At 39.2% G+C, this 25,967-nt stretch overlaps 4 protein-coding genes across 5 annotated transcripts; 1 reads left to right on the top strand and 3 right to left on the bottom strand.

The window, feature by feature from the left end:
* Nucleotides 1–102: 102 nt before the first annotated feature.
* On the top strand, nucleotides 103–14,737 carry LOC143353529 (uncharacterized). The gene is made up of 20 exons (XM_076786971.1): nucleotides 103–1,576; nucleotides 1,685–1,966; nucleotides 2,088–2,245; nucleotides 3,423–3,567; nucleotides 4,034–4,392; nucleotides 4,558–5,017; nucleotides 5,481–6,185; nucleotides 6,287–6,753; nucleotides 6,844–7,036; nucleotides 7,150–7,345; nucleotides 8,690–8,872; nucleotides 8,967–9,055; nucleotides 9,149–9,206; nucleotides 9,278–9,407; nucleotides 9,475–9,593; nucleotides 9,673–9,741; nucleotides 9,825–9,885; nucleotides 10,000–10,188; nucleotides 10,375–10,545; nucleotides 10,638–14,737. The coding sequence occupies exons 1-20, from the start codon at nucleotides 1,248–1,250 to the stop codon at nucleotides 13,217–13,219; spliced, it is 6,945 nt and encodes a 2,314-aa protein (XP_076643086.1). The 5' UTR covers nucleotides 103–1,247; the 3' UTR covers nucleotides 13,220–14,737.
* Nucleotides 13,951–18,428, bottom strand: Oda (Ornithine decarboxylase antizyme). The gene is given in 6 exon segments (XM_076789183.1): nucleotides 13,951–15,447; nucleotides 15,553–15,710; nucleotides 15,804–16,053; nucleotides 16,342–16,443; nucleotides 16,445–16,544; nucleotides 18,172–18,428. Coding segments are annotated over 5 exon segments (654 nt in total). The 5' UTR covers nucleotides 18,258–18,428; the 3' UTR covers nucleotides 13,951–15,447; nucleotides 15,553–15,594.
* A 791-nt stretch (nucleotides 18,429–19,219) lies between these two features.
* On the bottom strand, nucleotides 19,220–21,236 carry Mlc-c (Myosin light chain cytoplasmic). 2 transcript variants are annotated; one of them, XM_076788678.1, is made up of 4 exons: nucleotides 21,094–21,236; nucleotides 20,986–21,013; nucleotides 19,938–20,243; nucleotides 19,220–19,813 (listed from the first exon to the last, which is right to left on the bottom strand). In XM_076788678.1, the coding sequence occupies exons 1-4, from the start codon at nucleotides 21,094–21,096 to the stop codon at nucleotides 19,707–19,709; spliced, it is 444 nt and encodes a 147-aa protein (XP_076644793.1). In that variant the 5' UTR covers nucleotides 21,097–21,236; the 3' UTR covers nucleotides 19,220–19,706. The 2 variants fall into 2 exon arrangements, with proteins under 2 accessions (XP_076644793.1, XP_076644787.1); XM_076788672.1 differs by lacking the exons at nucleotides 20,986–21,013; nucleotides 21,094–21,236 and adding an exon at nucleotides 20,381–20,950.
* Nucleotides 21,237–22,020: 784 nt separating this feature from the next.
* Ergic53 (lectin, mannose binding protein ergic53) lies at nucleotides 22,021–25,905 on the bottom strand. Its single transcript, XM_076789129.1, has 10 exons — nucleotides 25,695–25,905; nucleotides 25,188–25,244; nucleotides 24,656–24,926; nucleotides 24,468–24,567; nucleotides 24,285–24,396; nucleotides 24,035–24,206; nucleotides 23,766–23,959; nucleotides 23,488–23,684; nucleotides 23,207–23,412; nucleotides 22,021–23,121 (listed from the first exon to the last, which is right to left on the bottom strand). The coding sequence occupies exons 1-10, from the start codon at nucleotides 25,861–25,863 to the stop codon at nucleotides 23,085–23,087; spliced, it is 1,515 nt and encodes a 504-aa protein (XP_076645244.1). The 5' UTR covers nucleotides 25,864–25,905; the 3' UTR covers nucleotides 22,021–23,084.
* Nucleotides 25,906–25,967: the final 62 nt, after the last annotated feature.

Below are 25,967 nucleotides of genomic sequence, written 5' to 3'. Positions count from 1 at the left end.
GTACCGACGCGACGAGGCAACCAGACAGAACTATAATAATTGACCTCTCATCAATTTTCTGTTATCTTTCGAAACAGAAAGCGACGGAGGAAACATGTCTCCCCCCCCCCCCCGATCAAAATTATCCGGGTTGCAAGGGCCTGCTAACAAAATTAGGTAGTAACAGTCGAAGCTTGTACGCCGAGTCCGGAACGATAATCGGAAGATGAATCATCCTGTCTTTGGGCCAGGCCTCAGGAAGCGTGACGCGTCTCGGCTTTGTTTAACTTATCTCATTCTCGTTACGTAAGGTATTCCCGTAGTAATAATCTTCTGCTTGGGCCTACAGTCTATAGCGATTCAAAATAAGGACACTGAAACGCGATCCCACACGAGTCACGATAAGGTCGCATAGTACGGCGAAGGCGAGTCGATCAAATTTATGCGACACACGACAATAGAATCGTGTACTCGACTGAGGACAACGATCACGATCACGATTACGATGACGATTACGATTACGATTAATATTACACCTACAATTATGATTGCGATGGATTACGTAGAGATTGCAATGCCCTCATATTCCGTTGCAGGCACGTCAAACGTTACCCTTGAGAAACGAGCCGATTAGACTGTTTCGTTAAGAGCTACCCCAGCCGTACTTGTACAAGAGTACTGTCGCGGAAGTACGATTTTGAATCAGATGTGTGTGCGAGAAGAAAGGCGCACGGTGTGCTGGAGCATTGTGTCTCGTTGCTCGCTACACAATCGACTGTTACGCACAGATACGTGTACGTGTACGTGTACATGTACGTTTGCGTATTATAATACAATGTACTTGGCGCACAGGTACATGTCTCGGAGAGTTCCTTTATGCTTACGAGCAAGAAAGAAGGAGACCAACAACAGAGAAACGATTCTAACGTAATGTTCACTTTAGAGAGCTCCTATTACGTTTTGTATGCGAGACTGGTCCGACAGTTAGATGGGAACTTTGGTGAAGTTCAGATCGCTGATCACGCACAACACGATAGGAAATATGTATATCGAGTGTAGCACACCTCGTTGTGTCGGATCCATGCTACGCACGAGTACGCGCGGCTGCGAATCTATGTGATATCGCGGGATTTTGTATCTGCGGTACATACACGATAGTACAATATAGTATAATCGGTAATAGAATACACTACAATATCATATCATTCGTACACGATCGGAGAAAGTCGATTCAATTAATCCGACTACTACAAGTGAGACTGTAAAACATGGTCGAACGGAGATGTGCTTTCTTCTCATTGTCAGCTGCATTTCATCTATTCGGTATTCTTGGTCAGTGTTATCGATCGCAGTGCCTGACGATCGATAATCGCATAGCCGTTCTTGGAAATGGTAAAATTACTAGACCGACAACTTCCACGGAATCCGCGCTGTTAAAAAGAATAACGTTTCTTCTGTTAGATTGTTACGCAAGAATATCCGTGGGGTCCAAGTTATCCGATATGGACATCGTCTCGCGACTCGAGGTCACGGGTTTAACGGAATGCGAGGAACAGTGTTCGCGAAGCGAACGTATTTGCAATTCGTTCACGTTTGGGTAAGAAAATCTTGAATAAATTATAGCATCGAGCCTATCACTTGTTATTATTGTTATTGTTATTCGACAAACACTTGGTTTATCTTTGAATTTCCAATTTTTCGTCAGTGTTGGCGTAAAGGGCAATGGTACTTGTGCATTGAGCACACGCATACCGGACCTCGAGAGTTTGAAAACCGATCCTGACTATGACGTATACGTGAAAAAACAACAAAATTCCCCGTTGTGCATTCGTAACGTCTTTCCCCCCTACGGCAGTTTACCGATCAAACTCGGCGAGAGATCAAATACAAAAGAAGGCGATGCGCCTGATCGTGCCGATGATAGCTCCTCCCAAAAACCGATAAAACCTGTATCCCCGACGTTCTTTCGCACCTTTTCGATTCCGAGGTAATATCTGTTCCGTTTGTGACTTTGTTATGTTCTATCCTCTTCCTTCTCATCACTTTCGATCTGGACATTGCTCCGACATTAAAGTCTTCCTCAAGATGTGTTTTTTTCAAATTTTAAGAGTTAAAAATGATTATGGCAAGATGAATCACGGGTTCGCTGGGATCTACAATCTATTCATCGATCACGACGGACGTTTTCTTTCCGGTGACGACAACCGTAGTGTCTTGGACATTCTTGTCAATAAAAACCAAAAGAAAGCATCGAACATTCCTCTCGGTGAGTCTCTAAAAATTTCGTGAGCACCTACGACAAAATATTATACAACAACGCATTCTCTTTCTCCTTCTTCTTCTTTTTTTTTATACCATCAACGCCATGACCATCGACACGTTTCGACCAAGCCCAACGAGTACAGGATTATCGTAGACAATTAACACAAAACTTTCAATCGATCCAAGTGCATATTGTACAAATCTTTTGTAAACGCATCGCGATCGCACGAACAACGAGCTAGTTGAAATAATTGTACTATATGTCCTTGATGGCGAATCTCGAAGGATACTACAAGTTGTTGCACATTGGTTTCTCGTGTGAATCATTGTGTCATAAAGAGACCAGCGATGAGAGGGTATGAGGAAGGCACACACAGTGTACAGTGTACGCGACGAATGGTTCAAACGAAACAATAGATGCACGCGTACTCGTTTGAGAGATTAGAAAAATGGAAATAAAAATGTTGCTTGCTATAAATCGGTATCGGTACGCGTTAGCCTAATTGTTCGTTTACGAATCTTTGTAACTGTAAAAATAGCTTTATCTCGGTCGAAAAACTCGAACGACGAGGTGTTCCTTCTCCAACGTGCGAACAATTCCTCCCACTATCTCTACGGAAACGTTCACTTTTCTATAAAACCACACACGACTGTATTTTCTCCATTACTTCTTGCGCGTCTTACAATTTCCATCTAGTCGACTTGCTTGCGCGTGTAATATTATCGTAGTCGCAATACCGCGTGTATAATCGTTATACATATACTCACGTACGTACATATATATGTGTAAACGTAGAACATGTACGTGGACGAGTCTCTGAGAACTCAACGTAATTGGAAAACCGATAAATTGGATAGACCGAATAAACGAAATAAACAAAATTTTCATTCTTCCCGTATAGGTTTACCGAATTAATGAAAATGTTCACGAAATCGTGGTATTGGTGGTTGTGGTGGTGGTGGTCTTTCGCGCTTTCGCTGGTCCTTCTTCCTGTCGTTCAAAATTCAACCCTGACATGGAAGAAAATCGACGGGAACGATTTCACGCGTAAGTTTAGCAACGCAACGGCGCGTTCTACCGTTCTGTGATTCGACGGATAGAAATATTACTCCTAGGGAATTAACGATTTATTTCTATCGATGTCGAGCCGAACTTGATCCGAGTTTATTGTGCCATTTAGTCGTGACTTGTCATCGAAAACTCCAACCTGGTAAGAAGACGATGGAACCGCTTATCGAGCGTGTCGTCGATTGTGAAAACGTGCAGGATTGCCATCGCGCGTGCGAACATGAAAAGACGTTTGATTGTAAAGGTTTCAACTACAGGTACGTGAACCAACCATCTTCGATTATACGGCTTTCAAATTCAAATTGTGAACGTGAACTTTCAATTCGCATTGTTTAACAATTTGTTGCCGTTAAGTACATTTGTTCTTCACCAATTGCCAACATGTCCGTTCACGACGAGATTCGTCAAGGTTCCCCACGCCTCGCTTTCTTTGGATTTCATATTATAATAGAATAGGGTATGGGACCCAATTACTATGAGTTTACCGATTACTGTGCCTATATTAATTATATTTATTTTTAAAGCATAATGAATATTAAAAAAGAGATATTACATTTTTTTTCATTAAAATCAGTTAATATATCAGTAAAATAAGTATAATTAATATAGGCACAGTAACTGGGTCCTTACCTTACGTAAGAAAATGAAGCGTAACATACGACAAAACGTTTGTAAGCGAAACTATATCGACAGATTGTAACGTAGCTTGTCCGTAATTTCAAGGCACGAGACAAATGGATCAAAGAGTACGTGCGAACTGACGGCCACGCCATACCTTCTCATGAACGCCAACAAAGACTTCTTGATCGATTCCCGGTACGATTACTACGAAAGAGATCGAAATTGTATGCCTCCTAAGGGAACGTTTGGCGACACTTTTCCCCGTCGGACCCGGCCAACTGATGCATGGCTGCGGAGCGAACAGCGCAACACGGACACCGATTTTTTTCGGCAGCAATCGATTCCGACAGACTTCTCGCTTTATCAAACAATGTACCCGACGAGTCACCAATCCACTCCGGACCTGTTCGATAAACACGCATCGCGGTTCAACGAACAATTTTCGCGCGAAGGTCTTCGCGGTGAGTACCTGTGTACTCGTATACGCGTGCCTATTATAGCCTATGTGTACATTATTACCAGTCAGTTGACTGACGCACTATCGTTTCATCAACGATGCAAAGAGAATACGTCACAGACAGAGTAAAACAAGGCAAAACAAGCTAACTACATTTTATGCTCCATAGACTTTGGTTTTCGTCAAAACGCCCCTTCGAATTGGTACGGCAACGAAAGGAACTCGGAAACCAACCCTGTTCGCGGCAATTCTTTCCGCGACTATGTCCACAATGGTTTTTCGAACGTAAAACCTTCAATGCTACCCGCGTACGAGATCGACGAGAAATCGTTGCAACGTGATTCTTTCTATGCTCGAAACAACGAGCATTCCTCGGAGAAATTGTACAATTACGGCAGCGCATTTGGATACGACGATAGCTATATGCCTATCGTTGCGTCTTCGAAAGACTATGGTTTCGGAGAACGCGAGGTCACGCCGACCGGTCAAAGATGTTCCATTACATACGCAACAGGTTCGAAACTCGGTAGAAGCGTTCTACGAAAGTCGTGCCTCGCGCGCGATCCGAAGCAATGCGAACAACTTTGCCTCGCCGAAACAGCCTTCGCTTGCGGAAGCTTCGCTTACAGGTGAGCTCGAACGTACACGCGAATGTACATACAGTGAATTCTCGATATATGTCAACTTGTCTTGTCAGCGTCGTGTATCGTCCAGGGTACATACCCGAGCGGTATTACGTTTACACTCCGAGGCCTCTCGACCTTCGCGGCCACTCGCGTTAGTGGGGATAATACCGCGATATTTATCATACAGGTCTTGGCGACATATATAGAGAAATCACTGTACATACTATGCTACCGTACGCACGATATTGCCACACCACACGACGGTACGCGTCAAAGTATAAACTCGCAAACCTATTATCACGCTAAACGCCAAATTCTATTTTGCTTGTCTTTCCGTTTACGCCGCGCACTGCCGTCAAGTGGGGAGAGCTGCACGCATAAGCAAAAGTCGGCGCGGCGGTGTAGCATAAACGAAAAAGTGTTATACAACTATCATCTTTTTCTACTTTTCGTTCTATGTATACAGATACAATGTACTGTCTACAAATCCCACCGACAATTGCTTGCTCAGCGATCTTTCGCATAAAGATCTCAATTCGTACACGGATCTCGAGCCGGATCGTGATTACGACGTCTACATAGTGATTCAAGATCCAAAGGTTTGCTACTCGAAAGAAGAAACGAGCCGTCCACCTGCGGAAGAATGTTTCTCGAGAGTGAGAAGCGGATTTGGTATACCGATGGACATTACGAGAAAATCAACGTTCGCGCATAATTTGGGAGAATGTCAGTTTGCCTGCACAACGTCGCAAGAATTTATCTGTAAAAGTTTTGTTTTTGTCTACCCAACGATCAAACAGCGCGAGCGCGGTCACGAGCGAGGTCATACGTATCCAAATTGTTTTCTAAGCGATTGGACATCGGGCGACATCGATCCTGTCAATATGCCCGACATGGATGGCGCTGAATTATACGAAAGAGGTAGCTTCTCGTACGGCTGTGGAACATACCCGTCGGTACCATCGGTTTCCGAGTTGGCCGCATTCTACGAAAAAGGATCCGTTTCAACACATTCGGATGAACTTTGTTACGCTCGGTATCATAGGCCATGCAAATTAATGCCCCACGCAATAATGTCTTCGGCGCGGACTTCTACGAAATCAGAGTGTCGCCAACGGTGCTCGTCAATGAGAAACGCGGGTACGATACCGTGCATGTCGTTCAATTACATGTGAGCACATACCGTTTTCGAATCAACAATTGCGGGAGAAGCTTCCTCCCCCTTCTCCGTGTATTTACAACACGATAATAATCGTCGAATATTGTTCATAGGAGGGCCAACACCGACGGTACCCAACACAATTGTTGGTTGAGCGATATATCTATACAAGACCTAAGACCGAACTTAGATTACACCCACGACGATAATCATGTATTATACATGTGGAAAGATCTTGAACCGTTTTGCGGGCTGTTAACGAATCCGCTGTACGAGACGGACGTCACACCAATATCCAAAGATCGCGGGCAACTGCCGGCGTCGTTTCCTTCCACGGCCACGTTGGAGCAATCGAACCCGCAAATCGTACTCGACGACAGAATCCACGGGACCGGATCGATTTTCCATTCCGACACGCGAACAAGAAATCAATTTCAGCCCAGAATGTATGGATACGATCGCGAGCGAGACAATGGTCACGAGACAGATAACATTAGCAACGTCGGTAGCACCGATATCCAGCCACCGTCCTCTTATGACCGTTTCGAACCGGGACTCGATTCACCGTTTCACTTCCACTGTAAGTAACGCAGATACAGCGTTAAAAGAAAATCATCTTGTTAAACTCGTCGACTAATAGTTTTTATTTTGCATTACCGTTCTCGGTCAGCAAGGACACTTTCGACTTTCCAACGTTATACGGTAAGCGGTCACCCTTGCAGAAACGGAACCCTCTGTCAACGAAACGAGGTAGCTGGTTTTTGGTCCTGCGAAATCGACGGAAACTCTGAACAGGGTAGCTGGAATTATTGTTGCGAACCTGATCATAAATGCGGCTTTTCACAAGGATATGAATATCCCTGGTACATACATATATATACACACACACACAATGACAATATCAGTAACAATAACGACAGCGGTAATAATAACAACAGTAGACACGGTAACCATAATAATTGCATGTGCATTTTAGGTGCTACGTGGGTTTGAAATACGACCAATGGCGGCCTTGCAGCGAAACATATTATCCGTATTATGTATCCAAAGATTTTTCGTTCTATCGCCAGTTTCCAGCGTATTCTGCTCGTCATTGGCCCGTCATCTATCAACATGAAACAATACCGTCCGACTGCATTGGCAACGCTACAGAAAAAGGAAGTTTCCACAGCTAAAAAAAAACAGAACTATTCGGACGAATCTTTTAAAAACAACCGTCCGACACATTTTTCCTTAGTCAAGAACAATTACATACACTCGACCATTCAATTCTTCTGTCGCACTAACAATAAGAATAAAGAATCTTCTCCTCTCATTTGTAGAAATTTAATTTTAAATACAAAAAAAAAACCGCCATACGTGGGAGTGGATAGATAGTGGCGTCGCTCGTGACATAATCTGGAAGCTTCGTTCAAGCCAAACCTACTGTTTCGAGCAAATTTTTATGAATGTTTGTAATAGTACTTTACGAGAAAAAGACTAGTGCGAAAACAGGTAGGTCGGAATTTGTCGATAAGTTTTGGTGGAAAATTGATAGAAAATTGCTTACTGGGTAGTTATAAACCCGGCCTAGGTATAGGATATGCATAGGACGCAGTGAAACCAAGATAAAGGAGAAAAGTACCCACAACTGACGTCACAAGATAACTCAAAATGATGGTTAACATTATTTAAAATAATAAGAGTAAAAATGAACGAGCAATAAAATAAAATATATATCACAGTTGAAATTTCCATAAATATTTATACAGAATGAGATACGGCGACGACTCACGGTACTGCGACTTCTCAACAAACTGTTGCACTTTGCCCACAACTGTGATCTCGTAGATGATTTAATCTTGGCTTCAAGGCAATTATCTGAAACCGGGTCTATCAATCTATATGATCTAAAGCACTGTAAGTGTGCGTATAGCATCATTCCACGTAGCGGTAAAATTCTCACATTGGTAGCCAAACGTGTTATCGACAGAACGTTATCGCGTTATCGCGAACATCAAAAGTTCCGACAACAGTTTCGCTTCTGGGATACCGTACACTCTGTGTCTCGGTGTCGGGGGTTTATCTGGTACATATTGCACCTTTATTGTTAACGTTTCTTTGCTTATCGAGTTTTCTTGGACTGATGTGATGCGATTGTTGCCGTCACATACTCGCGTGCGTATCGTCGACTTGGCGACCGCATACAATTCAAGTTATTAACGTTACGTCTTTTTGTCGAGTTTGTTATGACGGCATTACCGGTGCCGCCATAATCATTTATGTTCGAGAGACAGCACTACACGAACCCCACTAATTAAACCCAGATTTCTGCGTGAGGGCTGATGGGAAACGAGAAGGTGTAGCAGCTTGTGTTGTTAACGGAATTTTCGTTATTTTGTTAAGTGTAAATAAACGCTACTCGCGCGTGTTCAATTAACACGGTAAGAAATTGTGTACGAAAGTTCAGACGTCCGTAAGTAGATCCAGTAAGAAAGCCAATCGTGAGTTACGTTTAAATACATTCTCTTTTTTAGGAACTTTTCTACGCTTGTGAGAAAGTGATTGCATTTAAAAAAATGCCAAAAACTCGGTTAATTACACGTTCGGTAACGAGCACCCGACCATCTCACATGACTTTAAACTTGGAATGTGCAGAAGAACCGCTCAGCGAAGCGCAATTGATGTTACGCTTAGAACTCAAGGAAAATTACGATAGAGTACGTTCTTCCATGGATCAGTTCAAACTAATACTGTATAACACACTGTTGATATCGATCATTTCTAATACGTTTGTTTACTGTAACCTTTTAGGTAGCTGCTACTTTGGACGAATTAGTTAAAGACCAGAGAGGTAAATTAGTATGTCAGGCAGGCAATGTCAATGGTTATCAGTATACGTTGTAAGTATCATTTTCTATGTTGTAGTTTCAATGTTACAGCTGTTGTTGTTGTTCTTTTAGACAAATTTATATTTTTTACCTCTTTTGTATTAGACCCTCGAACACTGCATCGACAGTGGTCAAAAATAATCCGCAACCCATCGTGGGTGTAGTGAGTATTATACAAAATATGAATGAAGCAATGCAATTATTGATAGATTACTACATTGGTAGCATTTACAGAATCAAAATAAGAATCAACCACCCATTAAACTAAATGTATTGAACAACGCGAATGGTTCTCAGAGCAACATACAATTGGTCGTGGATTCACGAATGGGAGTTATCCTTGGATCCGTAGCCCAATCTCAAGGTATCAAGATATTTGTTACATTATACTATAAAGTCAAAATGGTAATTACAAATTCCAATAATTATAGTGACTTCTATAACGACCGCTCCGTCGGCTTCGATATCAGTTCCACCAACGACTCCTGCGTCTACGTCCACGTCCGTAGCGACAACCATATCTACAATCACTCATTCTCAAACAGAAAATGTATGGAAATAATTAAGATTGTTTTCTTTAATATCCTGCAAGCTAATTAATATACTAAAAGTTTACTAATTTTTCTCAGTACAAATACACTCGATCCGGCCGTCGAACCAAGGTTCTTCAAGCACAACAACCTGACATTATAGAGGAAGTATGTTACTCAAAATTAAGTTAAGTTCGTTTAAGCTTAATGTTTTCTGTTTCAACTTACTTCCTGACTCTGATTTTGTGTAGCCAGTGGTCGTTGCCCGAGGAAGACAAAAAGTAGGAAGTTCGACACACGTGGTTACGCCAAGTAAGTAACGCAAAGCGATCAAACTATTCTGTATCAACTAAATGACACGCCTCGGTGAAATACAACAACGTCAACGTGTATCGCGCATAAAAATTTTCTGTGTTTCGTTTTTAGCTACTACAAGTCCACAAGGAGTTACCAATCTCAGGATAAAAACTGTAAGCAAACAACAGATTACACCGGTTGTATCGTCACCAGTGACTGCCATAAATGCCAATCCAGGGACGGCGGCAAGATTACCCATGACCAAACCAACTGAACACACTAGCATCGGTGGAATATCGGTCGGAAATAAAAACGCAGGTTAGAGTCCGAAATTTCATACAGGATTAAATATATTGTATCCTTGTCGCGTCGTGCGTCGATGCGTGTTAGTTCCTATTACTATCCCTTTGCGCTTATCAACAAATACACCATACAGAGTAAAAATAGGAGTAGGAATAAGAATAGGATTAGCCACTTAATTCCAGAAATTGAATTTTCATACAGCTTGCGAGCAAATAGACGAATCAAAGAAGAATCTTCCAGATGGTAGAGAAGTAACGTTCAACAAAATGAATGGTGGCAGAACGTTCCCTTCGTTGGTTGTCGTAGCAAGACCTAATCTTCGCACGAAAGATATTACAGCGCAAATAGCTCAAAAAGAAAGGTCTGAGTTAGGTATTTATCTAAATCCAAAAGTCATCATTTTTCATTCACCATTTTTTGAAGTTATTGTTTTGTATAAACAAGCCACTATATGTACGTTTCAGATATCAAAGTCAAGAGTGTACTTATGTTCTCAGCCACAAAGTTTGCAGAATGGCTGATACAACAAGGTTTGGTCAAATCGGAACAATACTGTGCTCAACATAGCAATAGTTATCAAAAAACCAAATTGAAATTAGGAATGTACAGCGATCAAGGTACATTTCCATATTCGGGCGGATACGTTTGGATCTCGAGTTGCTGTCCCGATCGTTACGTATCGGTTTTCTCTGGATCGATCTTTCAGGGAGCACCTTACACACCGACGGTTCTACTGAAACTGATTTATCACTGGGCATGCCAGACTAACGTTCAGAACGTTGTCTCGTGGGTAAAAGTGACCAACGTGTACGTCAAAAATTTTTATACGCATCTACGTAGTATATGTACGGCTGCGGTTTGGGATAAAACTCGTAAAATGGGCGGTAAAAATTCAGTGATACAAGTCGGCGTGATCAGTCTGGGCACAACGTCACAGGATGGAAACTTGAGACAAGTTAAAGTCGAAGTACTAGGCGTGTTCGATTACGCTACTATGGACTTGAGATTGCGGGCATGCGATCCGGTGCAAGATGGCGACAGATCCTACAAAAGGCGGTTCAATAACATTTTACATCCGTTGAACGACTGGGTACACACAGACTCGAAAATCATGACAGACTTTACCGTTGACAAAAGTACCCTCGAAGAAATGGGTTTCAATTATGTCACGCAATCCTCCTTCTCCGAACAACATCCTCGAAATGTTAGGAGCAATTATCATATTATGGAATACTTGCGGAAAATTGTTCCAAGAATGTTCCAAAATACTCTCAGTTTGCTCAGTAGACAAATGATACAGCAATTTTTGGATGAACTAGTGTGGAGAGAAATATATGGATCGACATCTGCTCGAGCATTCGACAACATTATCGCGCACATCGCAGAACAGACTAGGATCGATTTCAACGAAAGCCTGTTGGATCGTTTGGCTAAGATAGCCGCCAATCCTTTCCAGAATTGGAGTTATTCGAGTGTCAGTCCACCACCCTTGATACCTCTAGCGATTACAAGCAAAGAAGACCAAACCGGATGCGACATTTTAATACAATCAAATACCGTAGCGAGCGGTAACGGTATGAATCAGCCATCGCAGCAGCAGCAGCAACAACCATCACAACAACAACAACCTCCAACACTACCAGCGGAAACGATATCATCTTTCAGTCAAGCGTCCAAGCCGGGACCGAAAAGAGGACGTAAAAGAAATTTTGCGGTAGCGATGACCACGACGACAGCAAGCAGCCCAGAACCCGAGGCGAAGAAAGTTGCCACTGTCAAAGACAGAGATAAGGAAAACAAAGCCGATCAGATACAATTACAAGAATTTTACTACGCCACCATGGAAGGTGACAAAAGTCTTTTGTTGAAAGAGCACAAGTGCTCGTTGTATTTGAAGTGTTTCTTGTGTTCGGCGACGATGCGTACCAATACGGACGTGATGGAGCATACGATCAGCCACGTTCCACCTCAAGTGCCTGGACAATCCGAATCACCTGTCTGTATATACTGTTGTACAGTCTTCTCTTCTCAACATCAAATGGTTACCCATGTCACGGAAGCCCACAGTAACTTTGGTCATTCGGACAGCGGCATGGTTGTTTGCGCGATTTGCGAAGAAAAGTTCGGAAACAGTGGACTCTTGATCAATCATTTGTCATCGATGCATTATCCTTCGGAGATGCCGTATCGATGCGAGAGCTGCGGTTACCGAAGTTCCAGTCACAAGGATGCTATCGACCACTTTTATCGTGTTCACGAGAAAGGCGAAGGCTTACAGTGCCCTTATTGTCTGAAAGTAATACAGTTTGTAAACGAGGGTAGCCCCAGCGTTACCAGCGTTCACGCTTTCCTACTGCATATGCAACGACACGTTATTCGAAGGGAGCAAGGACGGGGAAACAAATGCTCCAGATGTTGCCTCTGGTTCAATCAGAAGAGCTCGTTGAAAATACATCAAAGACAGTTGCACGACTGTGTTACAAATTCGAAAGTTGTCCCATATTCGAGCGGCAGCAACGGCATACTGATATCGAAACAACGACTGCAAAACAGACGATTCGACATTGATAGTCCGGTAACGGAATTACCACCAGACGAGAAGGTCGAGAAGTGGGTTACAATGCCGATCACGGTCAACGTTAATCTCACGGCCGAAAATTTGTCTTGTCAGGAGTGCGAAGAGGACATAGAAGAGCAAGATCATTATCCGGGCGAGCAGCGATGTCAACAGTGTCGTTACACAACTTGTTGCTGGCGTGCGTTCAAAGAACACCAGCAGCAAATTCATAATGAACGTCCGATGACCAGCCTCGTGGTCCCTTCTCCTCTCATTAATATTCCGTTGGAGAAAAGGATGCAGTGCGCCTGCGGTTACGCGACAACCGATGGAAACCAGTTGGCCACACATTTGGTCAAATGTAAAAAAGTATCCGCCTATCCGATCGAGGATGCAGCACCGTCCGGCATGTTAGATAGTTTAGGTTTGGTTCCGAAAGCTGTTTCCGAAGACGTAATCGTCGAAGGCAAAAGGACTAATTTACGATAAACTGTTCAAAACGTATTCGCGCGAATAGTATCGTCATACTCTATAAATTAATTCATCGGGGAAACTAACAGGCGACTGACAGAACGTATATCCGATCGGATCGAATCCGATCCAATTCAATCCAATCCAATCCAATCCAATCGATGATTCCGCCGCTATTAAAACAGATCGTCTTCAATAGAATTACATACTGTAAAAACGAAAACATCACAGAACAGCGACGTGTTCAATGTTACATACAATACTTGGCATTAGCATAATTAATAATGGAATGATGCGAGTAATGAACGAGTATTACTACATTATATTGCAGGAGGAATAATACACGCGCGTATCAGTTACGTTCTTCTTCGGCTTCGCATTTCTTGGCATTGGTAACGTATCTAAAAAAAAAAAATGCGTCACCGGTGTGTCCAGTCTTTTTTTCGGCATACTAGGACGTTTACACTAAACCTATTCGCTGGATAGTGCGAATTGTAACGCCTGATTGTTGCAACCTATCTCGAATTCCTTGTTCAATCGTACAACGGTTGTAGACAGTGAAATTTTCGTGTGTTATTGTCGATCACCGATTTGTATTTTTATGCAATATAATAAACGGGCAAATTACATTGTACATGTACCTGAGGTACTACATACACATATTGAGCGCTGTATTCCCTTTCTGCCCTATCCGTATAGACTATAGAAAGGTAGGAAAATGGAGGTAGGACAAATCTATGAAGAGAAAATTCATTTTCTTAACGTTTATTTAGCACGTACGGTTTTTTTTGTACGAATGATAATATGTAGCATACATGTACTTTTACGTGGTCAAGTGTACGAATATATTATATATATATATTTATATATGTATATATATAATACTAATTGAGAAAATAAAACGAACAAAATAGTCATTTAGTTGGAAAAATTCAGGCAAATTTTAAACTATTTGCATTAATACATAATAGTCCATCACTCTGTCCTTAACATATCTATATCTCTAGTAAGCTATTAACTCTTTTTTTATTATTATTATTATTATTATCATTTTTTTTACATTTTGCTTTTTTTCTGTTTTTTGCAATGATTTCTAATATCGTCTGTTATCAAGTCAACACTAAAGAACATATTTATTAGCAAAAACTCTGCAATGTTAATTGATCGGGGATTACCACGCATGTACTCTCGTCACTGCATTCATCGTCTTCGGTGTCTTCGCTTACATCTAAATACGCATAGTGAACAAAACATTACCCAAGAATCACTGTAACGACGCACGGTTATACCATTACTAGTGCGTGTACTATACAAAAACTAAACGATACGTAGTTCTTTCATGATTGAAAATCATTGTAAATATTTAAACGGACAATGAGAATTCCTGGTTTGCGAAAATAACTAAGGCAAGGTTTAAAACAAAAGTTCACGCTGATTATACATATATCGTTACGTTTACATGTATACGGTATACATTATCGATATTCATAGTAATACTTACAAACGATACGATGGTATATAGTAATAAAAAATAAAGCACGACGACACCCAAATTGTTGCAATTAACATTGAGATTTATCGGTAATAAATTTCTTTCACAACTTGACGGTTCGTTGCCTTATACACACGTGTGAATATATTTGACGTCGTTACCGCCAAATTGTATCACGTGGGAAGCAGCCTCGTCAGCAGTTTACGTGCTCCCAAAAGTTATTAACATTGTATTGCTAAGAGAATGAATCGACATCTCCGACGACATATTGATCGGTAGCCTGTGTTAATGGTACGTTGTTTTACGTATTCCCGACTATTGGCATCGGCTCATTTTTATACAGTGTCTCTTCCGTTTCGCGCTCATCATACATACAAATTTATCATGTCATTGCAAAAGCTTGTGCCGTTTCTCGCTGCGCAGTTTATTTAGTCATTAATTTTTTGCTTGTTCGAAAGAAGAAATCGTTTCGCATCGTGTATGCGCGTGTGTATCGAAATTTTACTTAAAGAAAGAAGTTCGGCCGCCGAAATGGAACCGTGCAAGATAAGCATCGCTTTAAAGGAACGAGTGTAAAACACGGCACAAACTTTTCGAACGCGCATTTCTCTTAAATTTAACGCAAAAATGACTAAGGCATCGGAAATATGATTAAAAGAAAAACCGATTATGCTGGATATCTTTTGTTGGATGATGGTATATCAACGTGATCCATTAAACAGAAATTATAGGTCTGTTATTTGTGTGTCGATACCTGAAATGACAAAAAGAAAAAGAAAATTAAAGGAAAAATGGAAACGAACAGTGGAAACGAAAAATAAACGAAACGGAACGAAATCTTTCGCGAAACTATACTTACGCGTTAAATTTGAGAGAGAAGCCACATACAACTGCTGGTCAACTATTCGATGGTATATAGCATGTACAGATTGCCGGCATCACTGCCCGGTGGTACTAGGGCGTGATTGGGCGGTAGAACATTGAAGCCCAAAAACATGAAGGTTCGTACCAGCATTGCTAAGTCATGATAACAAGTAATTTTAGACGAGAGATCGGTTGGTTCGGCATAAACGGTTTCGTTGACGTGAAATAACGGTAATCGACAAGTACCTCGATCCGCTCGATCTTTTCGTAGGCAAACGATGATATTGGTGCATCGTAATGTTTCTTCGGCATACTCCAGAAGAGACACGAAACCTTCTTTTGACCCCTCTGGTAAGAGACAGCTTGACACGCGAATGTAAAGACAACGACGCCACACTACAGTTTCCCATTCGACGGATGTGCTCTCGGTCAAGTGTAGCGTGAAGGTTAAACGCAATGATTCACTATTTCGCACGGCTTTCAACAATTCATCCTCCTAAAAACAATATTTAAGAAGATCAACGAGATCGAAGCAGCCCGTAGCGTCAGGGGTGTCTGCGCAAAATCAATTGCCAGCGAGAAACATTTAATCTCCTCGAGGATACACCGTTTTCGCGTATAATACATACGTACGCATTGTAAGTTCGTACAATACATTTATAAGGTGACCTCTGCCAGTTTAGTCCTTGAACGGATCAAATGATTCCGCGAACTCGTCGTTACGAACGTTCTCGAGAGCATAGACAAATTATCGTTCGCCATCGCAAACCTACACAACACTTACTTGTACAATGTGGGAGCTCACAGAGAGCTGACTCTGCTTGATCCCCACGCCGCGGCTCTCTGTGTTGACTGTGGATACAGACAATGCGGCATGGGGCACATCAGGACCACCACAGAGGCCCTACACCCAGCGTTATACAGTAATGTTGTTGCAGTGTGCAACCTTCTTCTAAACTTTCTTCCATACACTTACTAGACATTTCACTGCAAATAACCAATATACGATTAATTACAGCCTCGAAAAATCAATTTCGGTGTTCAACCGCAAACACGGTGAATACGGTGTACGTAAACTCTGTGCAAAAAAAAAAAGAAAAAACAAAACGGCCGCTAGCTATTTATATTAACTGAAAGAAAACAATAATATTCCATGTTCGAACTTGTCGTTATCGAAGTACGGTTTGATATTAAACAATGTCCAACAGCTTTCGATAGACGTTTTAAAATCAATGAAAACACGTTACGAAACTATCTTCCCTTGTTAAACTTTCGCCGTCTAATATCATTGTATTATCACGAAAATCGTGTATGTACGTCGTGTGTCCTACTAGTCTGCTATTGTGTGGTATATGTATAGCACATATATACGTACGAACAGAAATCATTTTCACGAAGCCGTTATAAATTCCGATATTTCCGACGCTTTCGTTCTATTTAAACTAAACAAAACTATTAGCCGAGGGATTTTGTTTATTTTCGATCTGGTATTGCCATGAATTAAAAATTTTCATCAATATCAGACTTCGTTTAAAAATATGTCGGATGCAAATACGGGAGCATACATTTTATCTGCACTGGAATTAACGTATATAAGCTTCTTTGCGTTTTGCAACAATGGAATTTTTCTGATCAGTTGATTAATGCTCTAGATAAGATTACACGTGTTTGAATTGTATTACGTTTGCCGTTTCTTTGATAGTGTGTAAGAGTACATACTACGTAGTCGGGTTATACATATAATGATGCGTGTATATGTATGTTCACGTATACGTATGCATGTGTCGTATATGTACAGTAACCTTCCGTAAAGGACCTTCTAATCTTCATCAAAGCTTTCGCTGAGTTGAAAACAAATATTGTGTAAAAAGAAATGTATATTTTATTTTTTAATATCAAACTTCAACGTGATTGCATTGTTTTTACTTTGTTAAATCTAGAAGCGTGTATCCACACGCAATATACATGACGGAACAGCTGACGGAGATTCCACACATAGTAACATAGATTGTGTGAGCGCGTGTGTGTGTGTGTGATGTGCGCGCGCGCACATGTATATGCGTACATCATCAGATACTACGTTGCAAGATTCATGTATTCATTATTCACGTGGCAATCTAACGGCAACATATACACACGCATACTCGAAATCTGAAATCTACCGATGGAACATTACTGTACGCCCACGTTTACCTCACCTCCGTTGTACTTCTCTCCTTACGCGTTATCTTTTAGCATTCTATTCAAAGTATTATTCAAATTATAAAGAAGAAAACAATAGTATATATAAATACATATGTGTCGCCGAAACAAGCTTAAAATCTATGGAATTTCGGTCTCTATTTGTTTTTGAAACTGAAGAATAAGTACAATTCTATTGAAATATTGTGTCATTCGTTGACACCCAGCCTTCTGCGCATTATTCGAAAATTAACGAGACAAGCTCGACAAAATAAACTATTTTCGAAATAAACACTAATGGCCGTAGTATCGATCGCATAATCTTATAATATATGAAAAATGCGAAGAAACTGTACGTGTTCTAATAAATATTGTGCAAGATGGCGGTAACAAAGTCAAGATAAAAATGGCGCAGTAGTCGCACAGCACTTACCAATTGCTGGATATTAGACTTGGCATTGTTAAGCCCTTTTTACTACTTTCACAGTTACTTAATGGTAGACTGGAGTTAATATTCATACTTCTTTCTTCGTAAAATTTTGACGGCCGTAAAGTCCACTCTTTCTGAAGACAAAATGTTCGCTGGACGAACGATTGTTGCACGATAAGAATTATCGAAGAATATCACCAACACGCAAGCGACTGCTCTACTCGAATGTACGAAACGGTACTGAATTTCGCTGCATGTCGAATGTCAATCTCGAATTTAACGTGGTCTGTTTCGACTCGACTCGATTCGATTCGATTCTAACTTTGACTCGATTCGACTCTAGTTGTTTCGTTGCAATTCAATTCGATACGATCCCATTCGATTACACTCGAATAGATGATATGCATTGTTTGAAACTCCAGTGCCGAATATGAAACTGCGCTTCCTCTTCGAAATCTACACTGTTCAATTAATAGTTGTCAGTTTCATCGATTGTAATCAGTTTTAGTGTTTAATAATTTAATTTTATTGTTTAATTCATCTTTCCCAAACGCTTCAACTCTCCGCGTCTCTTTCTTTCCCATACGCTGTGTTTGCGTCCGAAACTTTAATCGTTCATTACACAAGTAATTATCATCGGAATCATATCATATTTGGTTTACACGGTTTATTATTTGTATATGTTAGTCAAAGTCCGATAAAAAAAAATAATGAAAAATAAAGAAGTTCTCAAGCTTCGCTGTCCTTTTTTATGTTCGGCACTGGCATCAAAGAATAGTAGGGTCTCGTCGGCAACATTTACGTCGCTGTGACTTTTACAGATAATTCAATGAAGACAGGAATTACATGTTTACCGACCGCGGCGAGCTGTAAAAGACGGTAGACTATCGCTGTCTTTGTGTACGTTCAGAACTTCATCAATAAATAGTGCCCTGAGCAGGACAAGACCAGAGCTTGTGACATATAAAACGGATTCACTGTACATGTAAATATTTAGTTTTGCTCGTTTTCATGTTTTGTACAAAGAAGGAAATGCACTTCAAACATTAAGTTTCAATTTTAGAAAATTTTATTTCATTCGATGCATTACAGTTTTTAATAATCTAGAACAACGTTAATTGTTTGAACAGAAAATAGTATGATTGCATTCGAGTTAAAAGAGAAAACAGTATCTACAACCCGGCTGTACATGGTTTTTATTCAAATATTTCGTATACCGATCAAGTACACATAAAAAAAATGCGAACGGAATTGACAAGACAGCATATGGAATGTTTGCATCAATTGCACAGTTCATGTGACCAACCGCAACCTTTGTATAACTTTTCGAATTGTAAACATTCACTGATTAGAAACAAATGTTTGTTTCTTGGTACATCGTAATTTGTATTCGAAAATGTCGGCAATCACATTTTTCTGTACAAAATGTTTGAACAATCGACAGAATGCAATGTGAAGATATTTAAAAGAACTGTTGGAATTAACAAAATTCTTTGTAAAGCAATGAACAAGGTATTACTTTATAGAAAGATAAACATTTAACCGCACATCACTTGACGAACAAAATCTTCGTAATTGATGTTACCCTGTGAATCTTCGTGGCCAGCTAACAAAGTTTCAACTTCTTCGTCACTGAGCTTTTCCCCTAAAACAAAGTACAGATAATGCTAATTTTAATAGACTGAATTTGTTTGTAAAATTACGCGATCTCTCGAGTGTCAAATTAGTATTTAAAGTAAAAAAGAAAATGTATTGTTTTTCTTACATACCCAATGTTGTCAGTAGATGTCTCAATTCGGCGGAGGATATAAAGCCATTTCCGTCTTTGTCGAAATGACGTAGACCTTCTATAAAGTCATCGGCTGTGTCAGATGTTCGAGACTTGCTTATAGCCTGATAAATAGGTAGAAATACTTCGAAACTAATACGTTCGTCCGGTTTATGTTGATGAGTGAACTTTTTCACATCCGATTCAGTTGGATTTTGTCCAAGTGCTCGCAAAGCATCGCCAATTTGTGCCACATGAATCTTTCCATCTCCTCGGCTATCAAAAAGCTGGAATGCCTCCTGAAATTCTATAATGGTAAAAGGAATTCTTGTTTAATGTCATCGGCGAACGATCAAGTCGACTTAAATGTACACATTACGCGTAAAGGTTTCCATCAAGTCAAAAAGCACTGCTATCTAATAGTTTATGTACAACAATATTTACCCTCCATGGACGACATCATTCTATTAGTAAGTTCTTGGTAACTACAACCATACATCTTGTACTTTACAATTTTTGCGTTTACTACAATTATTTTAAGACAACAATAGCAGACTGTTGAAAATAATAGGAAAACACTTGAAGGAGTCTCCTTACAACAATCACGTATATATGTACATATGAATGTAGATACGTATGGATGAAACGATAACAAATAAACATCGACTGAACTAATTTACGATCCCAATATGTCACAATCCCGTATCGTTTGTTCGAATAGAAACGATAATTTAGAACCGCGAAATATTATTTGCGTACTTGGAACAGAGAATTCAAAAATCATTTATAAATCTGGCACAAAAGTGTACGAATGAATGAGCCGACGTAACGATAACGATGCTATTCGCTTTCTGTGATCCTTTCTTCTTTTCAGCTACTATTTCTTCAAGTATCTAACCATAAAAGGTAATGACCGACACGCAAGTTGGTGACACCAGGGTGTGGGTCTAATAAGGTAACGATATTCTTGACCTAAATTAAACACTGAGAAAAAACTGTCCGCCCCTCCTTGATCTTTGCTCCTCAAGAACCGATTTGCGTTCACTTACCTGCAAGTTGATCCTCCGAGTATGATGCCTGTAAACGAAATTCAGCTACATTTTACAATTGTCTAACGTCGTGTTTTCTACAAGAACCAGGTGCAAATGAAAACTTACCATCCTGATTGCTATCAGACACGTACTAAAACACGTACGACGATCTATCCTTCTACTTTGAATATAGTGTGTGTATGTAGGTACGTATTTATGTATGTATATGTACCATTAATGTCTCATAACTTGAGACGCAGGACGACACAGGGGCAAGGGGGGCGAAGTTCAACGTCACACGATGCGATACACCTGTAATAGTAGTGGTAATCTTCTCAGCAAATAGCGAGAATACGTATGACTCAACTGTGTGCGCCTGACCAATCAGACGGTTTCTTTGCGAATTCCTTTCGCATTCCTTCCCTGTACCACGTTATGAGCCATCGACAATATGTATGCATTCTGTATACATACACACATGTATGCGCACGTCGTACCTAAGTACTATATGTGTTTGTATATGTTTTTAGATACGCGGATACAAGTGGTGACAAGCGCTTCGATCGCCCTAGTAAGATTTCAACTTGGACGTATACATACACGGACGTGTACATTTTCATGCGTTTTTTAGAAGAGATAGCGAAAATGATTCATGCTGATTAATAAATGCGCCATAACTTTATTCGTTTTTATATACTTCTCACCGTCCACGACAACTCATGATCTCATATTATTCCTACTACGATCATCGTTAAAACGTATATCTTGAAAAAGCAATTATTACCGTAAGATTTCATACTTTATAATTCTGAGACACAAAACGTCAAGATAAAAATTTGATTTGCACATTATTAAATTATATTATTGGTATATGTAATACACTTACATCTTTCCAGATTTTTTTTTATAAATTAAATACTATCGATAAAAGCATTCAACTGATTTAGTACGAAACATACAATTTCATTGTTTCTTGTATTCACAACTGTTTACTTACATCACAATAAAAACCGGCGATACACTGTGTGCAATTTATCATTGACTGAATTCGAGTTTCTGTTTTTTCCATTAATATTTTTATTATCAGATATATTTCATTATACATTTACAATCTTTCATAAACTTTTACAAATGCAATAAGATTGATAGGAATACCGAGTTTGCGAATAATTTGAGTTCTTCCTATGCCTGCTACTCGATATACCGTATACACTTACGAAGTACATATTACCTTAACAGAATGCATTTCGACCTTTCTTTTTAATTACAGGTTCGAGAACGTTACGATTGTTCGACGTTGACATCACGGATAATATACGAAGTATAAAATCATTCGTCTTTCGAATTCGATGGAGCCATGTTCATTTCTTATTTTTTATTCTGCAGTATTTGTCACGTTAAAAATGCGAAACTTACCTATACGATCACTCATCTAAGGGAATGTAGTACCAGATTAATAAATATATCATCTTATAAAGCCGGTAAGAATTACCAAATTCCTCCAGACGAAAATCGTAGATTTCAATTCTCGATATGCCGATTTCCAATTAGAAAAAAAAACAACAAAATCACATAAATATTTATACAATATACCCCATGTGACACTACAAAAAAATCTGTATGTAAAAAAAAAGTGATAGATGTTATAAACGAATGCGCAAAAAATGCATGTGCGCATAGCGCGAGATATTCTTGATGAAAGACGATAAAAAAATATATATTATACACAACAATCCCCTAATCAACTCACGACAAAGTGTCTCATTCCAATCTTTATAAGCCTTCTTTTTTTTCGTTTAAATCTAATGTTCACATTTTGTCATCTTTGTCTCTATTTGTCTATGGTTCGCACTGACAAAAAAATATCACATGTTGGAAAAAGTTTTGAATCGACTGAATTATACCAAGCTGAGTGAAGTGATTATTTTCATTAAGCCCAGAGAGTATTTATTGCCCTCTGCTGTTTCGTTAGATCTAACTCGGATGAAGAATGCATTTATTATACAAATGTTCAACAGAAATGCATATTTCACGGATACAAACATTGAGTCAGTACGCAAGGACAAAAGTTCTTATTTGTATCTTTGTTTCTTTTACTGTATGTTTAAGAACAACTATTAGTACAACTTTTTCGCCTGTGCTTCCTTATTGTCCCTATAGAAAGATGAATTGAAAATGAAATACTTCTTCTTTTTTTAAATACGTAGCTAAATGTAAATATTCAAAAGTCCATACTTACCGGTACATACTGTATGCTAACAAAATCACCATTTGAATTGCCACGAATAATAAGAATATTGTTGTTGTTAAACAATTCGCTGTTGGGCAATCGGCACCTCCACTGTTTAATTTAGTGTTTACTTGTGCAACGTCCCTCTTTAACGCATTAAGTCCGTCTCGCATTTCAGAAATAAGCGAACTGTAATCGAATCCCATTTGTTGTACCTAAAAATTCGTTTTATCAGAGAATGTATCAAGGAGGGTAGTAATGAAACGAAATAACAAATAAAAAGTAAGTACTTGAGCAGTTGGAGCACGAGCTTGATTATTAAGGATGGAATCAGTCTTGGTATATAATTCTGTCACAAAAGATTTAATTTCTTTGGCTGTATTTAGTATAACATTTTGATTTCCCAAGACCTGATCAACCTCTTGTCGACGTATTGTGTCAATTAATTGAATTTGCTGACCTGGTTGGCCACCGGCTGTTTGTACACCTACGAAAAAATTATACGTAATTTACAAATCCCTTTTACTGTTGTAGTAGAAGACGTAATTATCGTTAAACTGAAAATTACCTCCTACTTGAAGCTGAGATATTAAACTCAGGGATCTTTCCTGTCTTCCAATCATTTCATCAGATTTTTTATTGAGCTCACGTAGAGATTCAAACACTTGACCCAGAACAGAAAAAATTTGTAACAGTTCCCTTTGATTGTCACTTTCAAAGTATTCCTCAAATTCTTTCTCGCGACGAGCCTCTGGGTGTTCCCTAATAAATAATATCTTTTTAGAAAAGAATTTTCTACTGCAAGTATAATTTGGAAATTGCCAGTAGCTTTCTTACCGGCGATAATCCTCTTTCTGTTGATCTAATTTTTTCTGGTAATCCATATATTCTTGACTAAGTTTTTGCTGCTCTTCTACAGAAACTCTTTGTCCATCAGGCTTCATTTGGCCAGGGGGATACAAAGAATGTGTTAAGAAATGAGACACATCATGGTCATCAGCCAAGCCACCTTAAAAGGATCATTATATCATAAATAAGTGCTTCAATTGAAGTAATTCTTAATTATTTTAGTCTTTGTAATGCATACCAGTAGCAGCAGAAACCCCAAAGTATCCACCTTTCGGTAAAACAACATTTTCAACGCGGAAACACACTTCATAGTCTTGCTCATCGTTTGTCATTCCATTGTGGAACAATACCTTTGATAAAAAATGGATACTTAAATATTGTAAAGAGATACTTTTATAAAACACAATACAAACAGACTTACTGTTAAAATGTTCTGATAGTACTCAATTTTTGCTCTTGTTGCAAATGGTTTGTTACGAAAATCTCGCAAACAACCAGCAGACAATTGTGTTGAACCATCACTGTATCAAAATTAATGGAATTACATGGTTTAAGTTAAATATCGTGTATGAGGTTTAAAACATTAATATAGTATGAAATATAATTCACTTAGAATGATCAAAGCTCCTTGTGCCATCGTTGAGAACAGCCATAATGTAAGGGTTGTTATGTTTATTGTCATTATCGAAGGAGTCAAAGAAAAGTCCAAGACCATTCCACTGATCAACATTGCCAAAGACAGTGCCATTGTAAGCCCCTTTTGAACTAGTATACCAAAATGCTAAGCCATCTGCTCCAATCCTCCCTCTTCCTGTTACTCTAAATATTAACTCTACCTCCCACCAGTCAAAGGTGAGCGGCTGTTTCACCCATATTGCACCTAAACGTCATTTGAAATCTTTATATAGCGAGAAGTAGAAAATTAAAAATATAACAAACAATTGTTACTTAACACATAAATCGACAAAATACGACAGATTAGACCTTAAATATAAGTAATTTAGCAATATTAAATATGTCATATGATAGACCATATTGTGTGTATAAAAGTGCTTTATTTATATAAAAAAATATTTTTTAATATTAATATATTATAGAAATAGTAGCATTTTTAATTATAATTATTAATATTTTCACATACCTTTCTGACTTCTCAATGATGGAGCTACTCTCACATTTTCTGCACTCGCAATTGCATCTATAATAAAAATACATGTTTTATCATACATATTCGGCATAAATGATTTAATTATGATATGAACTACAAATCAAATTAATAATAATGAATTTTAATGTACTGTCGAAAAAAATATTAAGATATAAATGAGAAGAAAATTTGATCGATTTGTTTCAAGGAACAGAAGCAGGTATACTTTATGCTTCCATTATTCAAATTGATTAAAATAGTCCTTAATGTAAATAAATACATATACACCTGTCGTGACAGTTTTACCGACTTCCGTCAAATAAACATTGCCCATTTCGCTTGTCAAAGTGGTTAAGGGAAGAGGAATCGATTAGTGTTTCCGTTTAAGAACGAAATAACAATACATTGTATTTAAATAATCGAAATGCCGACTAGTAGAAAATAACATACGGAAGTATTTTACGGCGTGTATATACTTGGTTAGGTTTCAACATTACTCACTTCCTCCATATTCCCAAAAAGGCACGCTTCCATCTTTTTGTGCAAGATACGGTGGTTTGAACGAGTACTTGTACTCAAATTTTCGATGAGGTATATCACCGAGGACCGCACTAATTACCAAAAATACATGAAAAATTAAAAGCCACCTCACCTCGGCGGCCATCTTCATTTCGACTGTCGAGTCGAAAGTAGATTGACCACGTTCGACCGTGCAACCGGTAGAAATGATTGGTGGAATCGTTTGATTTCCTCTTTCGATTGGTGTATTATCAA

Source organism: Halictus rubicundus, chromosome 1 (genome assembly GCF_050948215.1).
Source record: "Halictus rubicundus isolate RS-2024b chromosome 1, iyHalRubi1_principal, whole genome shotgun sequence".
Taxonomy (NCBI): domain Eukaryota; kingdom Metazoa; phylum Arthropoda; class Insecta; order Hymenoptera; family Halictidae; genus Halictus; species Halictus rubicundus.
The sequence above is the reverse complement of the archived record's forward strand: the minus strand, read 5'-3'. Positions and strand labels throughout refer to the sequence as shown.

Coding starts and splice junctions, on each gene's coding strand:
- LOC143353529 (XM_076786971.1), top strand. CDS start 1,248: ATGGTCGAACGGAGATGTGCTTTCTTCTCATTGTCAGCTGCATTTCAT. Junction 8,873..8,966: donor TCAAGGAAAATTACGATAGA/GTACGTTCTTCC, acceptor GTAACCTTTTAG/GTAGCTGCTACTTTGGACGA. Junction 10,546..10,637: donor AAAAGAAAGGTCTGAGTTAG/GTATTTATCTAA, acceptor TGTACGTTTCAG/ATATCAAAGTCAAGAGTGTA.
- Mlc-c (XM_076788672.1), bottom strand. CDS start 20,435: ATGTATGGTTGTAGTTACCAAGAACTTACTAATAGAATGATGTCGTCC. Junction 20,244..20,380: donor AATGATGTCGTCCATGGAGG/GTAAATATTGTT, acceptor TTACCATTATAG/AATTTCAGGAGGCATTCCAG. Junction 19,814..19,937: donor ACATCTACTGACAACATTGG/GTATGTAAGAAA, acceptor ACTTTGTTTTAG/GGGAAAAGCTCAGTGACGAA.
- Ergic53 (XM_076789129.1), bottom strand. CDS start 25,863: ATGAAGATGGCCGCCGAGGTGAGGTGGCTTTTAATTTTTCATGTATTT. Junction 25,245..25,694: donor TTTTTGGGAATATGGAGGAA/GTGAGTAATGTT, acceptor TTTTTATTATAG/ATGCAATTGCGAGTGCAGAA. Junction 24,927..25,187: donor ATCATTGAGAAGTCAGAAAG/GTATGTGAAAAT, acceptor AATGACGTTTAG/GTGCAATATGGGTGAAACAG.